At 65.7% G+C, this 5,065-nt stretch overlaps 1 protein-coding gene across 1 annotated transcript in view; it reads left to right on the forward strand.

Moving 5' to 3' along the window:
• The first annotated feature begins 2,510 nt into the window (after positions 1-2,510).
• Positions 2,511-5,065, forward strand: part of PEAR1 (platelet endothelial aggregation receptor 1) — an 11,486-nt gene continuing 8,931 nt past the window's right edge. Inside the window, exons 1-3 of the mRNA XM_077764080.1 lie at positions 2,511-2,817; positions 3,236-3,377; positions 4,894-5,046. Coding sequence (XP_077620206.1) covers positions 4,940-5,046 — 107 coding nt within the window. The 5' untranslated portion in view covers positions 2,511-2,817; positions 3,236-3,377; positions 4,894-4,939. The remainder of the gene's footprint in view (positions 2,818-3,235; positions 3,378-4,893; positions 5,047-5,065) is intronic.

Below are 5,065 nucleotides of genomic sequence, written 5' to 3' on the forward strand. Positions count from 1 at the left end.
CACGGTCCGAGCCTTTGGCTGGCGCCTGGGGATATGCTGGTCCCTGTCGTGTGGAGCCGGCCTCCCCGGAGAGCAGCCCAGGGCTCCTCCGGGCCGCGGGGTCTGTGGTGACCGGGCTGAGCGCCCGCAGGCCAGCCGAGGGGGGCAGCCACTGAGGGCCATCCCGCGAGAGGCTGTGAGGACGGGCCTGGGCCGGCCTGGCTCCCGGGGACCCTTTCCTGTGCTGTGGGGAGCCACAGAGGGCATTAGAGAGGGGCAGTGGCCAGAGCAGAGCTGTGCTTTCCGAGGGTGTCTGGGGGTGGCAGTGAGCCGGGGGGGGGGGCAGAAGGAGAGTTTCTCNNNNGTCCTGTGTCATCTGGGGGGCTCCCTCCACCCACCGCTTTGTTCTTGAAGCAGGTTCTAATCCTGTTGTTGCCTCTGATGACCAGTCATTTCACCTGAGGCCTCTGTGAGAGGAGACCGCCTGTGAACGCAGGGGGCCATCGCTGGCACCCACGGGTGGCAGCAAGGGCCCGGCTGGCTCCGGCGCCAGCCCCCAGTGGCACGCGATCCGCGTTTGGTGATTCACAATCCCTGCAGTTTCCCTGTTTCCTGATGAGTAAACAGGTCGGGCTGAGGACCCTCTAGCTTCTGTTTCCTGAGCCACAGAGAACACAAGGCCGGCCCCTCACCCCTGCCCCCTTCCCGCCCAGCCTCTGGCTCACACACAGGCTTCCTGTCCCTCCATCCGGCACACATTCCTGGCTGGAAGGCCCGCCCGGCTGCGGGCGGGAGGGGCTGTGTGCCTGCGTGTGCGGGCGTGTGCACGTGAGTGCCCGGTGGCCTCGGAGTGGGGCAGCCGCACGCAGGTGGCCCCGGGTCGGAGTGCGGCCCGAGCGCCGCTCCCACGCCACACCCGAGGACGGATTCCCTGGTGCAGTGAACACACTGCACAACTGCACTGTACCTGGCACCCTTGATATAGGCAAGGAAGGAGAGCGGCGGGAAGACACAGACCAAGAAACTGATGGAGGAAGGGAAAAAAAGGCAGAAAGCAAAGAGTTTTTGACGAGGAACAAGACAGAAACAAAGAGGCGGGAGCCCGGAACGTAGCGGATTCTGTTTCCGCACCTGGCGCACCGAGCGGCTTCTGGCCTGAGGCTCTGTTCCAGCCCCCACTGCACCCTGGGAGATGTGGGGGTGATTCTCCCAGCTTACAGATGGGGAAGTGGAGGCTCACAGGGCTCAAGCGATATGCGTGTGACAACTTGTAAGCCCTAGAACCTGCGGATTCCAAAATGGGAGGGAGGACGGGGAGACAGACCAGAGGAGGGGCCGGGACCCAGCAAGGCGCTGGAGGTGGTGCCCCGGCTGGGGGGGGCGGGGGGGCGGCAGAGCCCAGGCGGTCCCACTCATCAGCCGGCTTTGGCTTGAAGACGAACCTGGCCGGCAGCCCACGGTTCTGAGGGATCAGGTTTTGTGGGGGGTCTGGCCCCTTCCCCCCCCACTTCGCTTCTCTGCGCCAGCAGCTGAGGCCCCATTCCCGGATCCTCGTGGGGGTTCTTCGGGAAAAAAAGCAGCAACAAACAGCTTTTCTTGGAATTAATACTCAAAGGGTACGGTGGCGCCGAGGGCAGTGGGGGACGGGGACGGGCTCGGGGGGGCCTGGGACCCGGGCCGCCATCCTGGTGACAGCGACCTTAACTCCTGTATGAGTCCTCGGGACAGCCTATCATCCCCATTTTGCAGACCAGGGACCTGAGGGCTGGCATTCACCGCGGGCGCGGGCGTCCTGCGCCACCCCACCGCCTGCGGAAGAGCCCGGAGGAAGCCCCTCTTGCTCTCTGCCTCCTGGAGAAATCGATCTGGCGTCCTGTCCACCAGGAGCTCAGACCCAGAGTCCCATCCCTCCTGCTGAAGGGGCTGGGGCACCAGGAGGGCAGGGGCTCCCCACCGGAGGGAGGGGATCCCGCTGGGCTGCGTGGAGGAGGAGCTGGGGCTCTGGAAGCCCTGNTTCCGCGGGGGCCAGCTTGCTGGGAAGCGTGGGCCGAGGCTGCCCCAATCTGGGTTTTGGCCCCTGCTGGCTGTGTGGCCCGGGCGGGGGACGTACCCGTCCCGCGTCCTCACCTGGAGAGGGCGCACTACACCTACCGCTGGCGTTTACGCAGCTCCCTACCGTTCTCCACGCAGTAAATGATGCGCCTTGTGAGGGGAGGCGGCAGGCCGGTCAGGGCCTCAGTGTCCCCAGCCCCTGGGGGACAAAGTCTCAGACGGGAGCAAGCTGGGGGGCCAGGCCGGGGCTCTGGGCTCCGGGTCAGGCCTGTGTCCCTTCCCTCCTCAGGGGCTGAGGTCCCTCAGACCAAACACTCCTCCTCGCTGCCAGGACCTCCCACCCTCCCTCCCTGCGGACCACCCACTGGGGGTGGACGCCCCCCTCCAGTCCCACCGCTGACCAGCTGGGGTGTCCTCCTCGGCATCCGGCATCCATCCAACATCCATCTGGGAACCCAGGCCCTCTGGGAAAACCATCGCCCCCACCCCTCCAGCCAGCTACTCTCGGGTTGTCATGGCCAAGCCCTCCTCACGCCCCCCTGCCCAGCTCCAGAGCCCTCAGGTGAACCGTTTCCTCTAGAAGCTGGTCTGGGAGGCAGTGACTGTCTTCGGGGCTCCGACCTGACCTGTCTCCACGGGATATGTCCCCCTGCAGCCTTGAGCTGTGGCGACAGATCCGGGAGAGGGGGTCCCTGTGAGGCTGGACGCGAGGCTCACCCAGGGGCCAGGGTGATGATTTAAATCCAGACTGAGCCCCAGTGCGGAGAAGACCTTGGGGTGGAGAGGGTGAGATGTGTGACGGCTGGGGGCCCTGCCAGGGGGGAGGGGTCAGCTGGGAGCCCACGGGGACGCCCTGGAGGTGGGCCCTGGACCCGGGAAGGTGGCCAGTGCAGGCAGGGTGGGAGGGGATCATTTGCGGATGGCGGGAGAAGGGACGATGTGCGGGTGCCCTGGCACAGACCGGTGACCCTCTGAAGGACACTTCTGACTGGCCAGGCCCGCCGAGAACAGGCTCTCTCCCCCGCAGCCCCTGGGGGGGGGGGGGCACAGTGCTCCGCTCAGACACAAGCTAACAGAGAGAGGCTTCTGGCCTGCCCCCTGCACCCCACCTTCCGGGTTCAGGGTGTCTGGAGGAGGAAGCCCAGGACCCTGCTCCCCTCCCCCGCATCACACATTCTAGCCAGGCTCTATTTCCTGTTTTCAGGCTCTGTATCCTGAGCGCTGGGATCCCCCAGGACGCTCCCTGGCCCCCCAGGCCCCCGGCCCGGCGCCCAGCTGCCCAGCCGCCCAGCCGCCCTGCCCTGGTTCAGCTGATTTCTCAGGCTGGAGGAGGCCATAGCGGCCTGGTGAGTTACCGGAGGACTGCGGACGACTGGGGAGCACAGAGAAGGGTAGGGGAGGACGTGTGCCCTTGGGGAGCGGTGACAGAGCCACCAGCCAAAGGGCCACAGGGAGGAAAGCCCACGGGGCCAGCAGCCAGTGTGGGGGTGAGACAGCGGGAGGCATCTCTGGGGCGGGAGCCGAGGGAGGGCGACATGGGGTTAAGTCAGGGAGCACCTCTCTCACTCAGACCTGGAGGACTGGAGCGCTGCCCTGGGGACCCTGGGAGTGTGTGGGTGGGGGGCGTGGGGTGGGGCCAGGCGGCATTCCAGAGATACTCAGGGGGGTGAGGGGCCGGCCACTGCGACCTTTCTCTCTTCTCTGGAAAATTATAAGCAGATGTGGGCGCCTCAGGGCGCAGAGAGCAGGGAGCCAGCACAAGTGACAGCAACACTAACTCAGAACCTGGGCCCGGCCGCGGGGGCGGGCCCTCGGGAGCTCAGCCCCTCCCAGCTCGGGAGCCATACCGGGGTCCTGACCTGCTTCCCACCCACCAGGGCGAGGCCAGGCCGGGCTGGAGGGGGTGGAGAGGAGCTGTTTCCAGCTGTTTCCAGATGGCTGATGGGGTGGGTGGCCAGAGGGAGGTGGGGGCTTCTTCCTTCTGAGGTCAGGCTGGGGGTCCTGGGGCTGGGTACTGAGGTGCGCTGGCCAGGGTTTAACAGGCGCCTCTGGGGGGTGCGGATGGGGCTGTCCTGGTCTGTGGTGCCGGCCCATGTCCCCCCATAAGTAACCGGAGCCTGATTTCAAGCTACTGACGTGTCCTCTGTGAGCGGGGAGTTGGGTAGAGACGCGCACGGTGGGCTCCCAGGAGCCAGGCGAACCAGTGGTCGGGGGTCTTCGGGGCCACCTGGCCCTGTCCTGGCAGCTGTGCTCAACTAGGCCAGGGTGGTTTTGGCTTCTACTTGCAGACGTGCAGTGACGGGAAGGTCCCCGCTTGAGGTGGCCGATTCTTTTTTTTTTTTTTTAATGTTTTATTTATTTCTGAGAGAGAGAGAGAGACAGTGTGAGCAGGGGAGGGTCAGAGAGAGAGGGAGACACAGATTCTGAAGCAGCTCCAGGCTCTGAGCTGTCAGCACAGAGCCCGACGTGGGGCTCGAACCCACGAACCGCGAGATCATGACCCGAGCTGAAGTTGGACGCTCAACCGACTGAGCCCCCCAGGCGCCCCAAGGTGGCTGATTCTTTAAGCACCTGTGACTGCTGGACAGTCCTTCCTCCAGCCACGCCTAGGGGGCCTCCCCCCTGACTTGCCCGTTGGCCCTGGTTTCACACCTTGGTACCAATGTCAACGTGCCCTGGGCTGGGGCTCAGAGGCAGGATCCCCGCCTCTAGAGGTCACCGCCCCCCCACTCCCCCGAGAGGCACTGGTGTGTGTGAGTGAGTGGAGCTGGGAGGGACGGGGGCACAGTCTGCAGAGGAGAGGGGTGACGAGGAGAGAAGGCTGGGGGCAGAGGCAGCCGTCTCTGGACACTTGTCCTTCAGGCTCGTGGCTGCGGTGCCCGTCCCTGCTCTGTGCTTGGCCTCCGCGATGTCACCAGCTCTGCGCCCCCTCCTCCTCCTGGGCCTGGGCCTGGGCCTGCGGCTGGCTGGAGCCCTCAGCCCCAGCGACCCCAACAGCTGCAGCTTCTGGGAAAGGTGAGGGGCGCTTGCCCCC

The sequence above is a fragment of the Crocuta crocuta genome, unplaced genomic scaffold (genome assembly GCF_008692635.1).
Source record: "Crocuta crocuta isolate KB4526 unplaced genomic scaffold, BGI_CrCroc_1.0 scaffold528, whole genome shotgun sequence".
Lineage (NCBI taxonomy): Eukaryota > Metazoa > Chordata > Mammalia > Carnivora > Hyaenidae > Crocuta > Crocuta crocuta.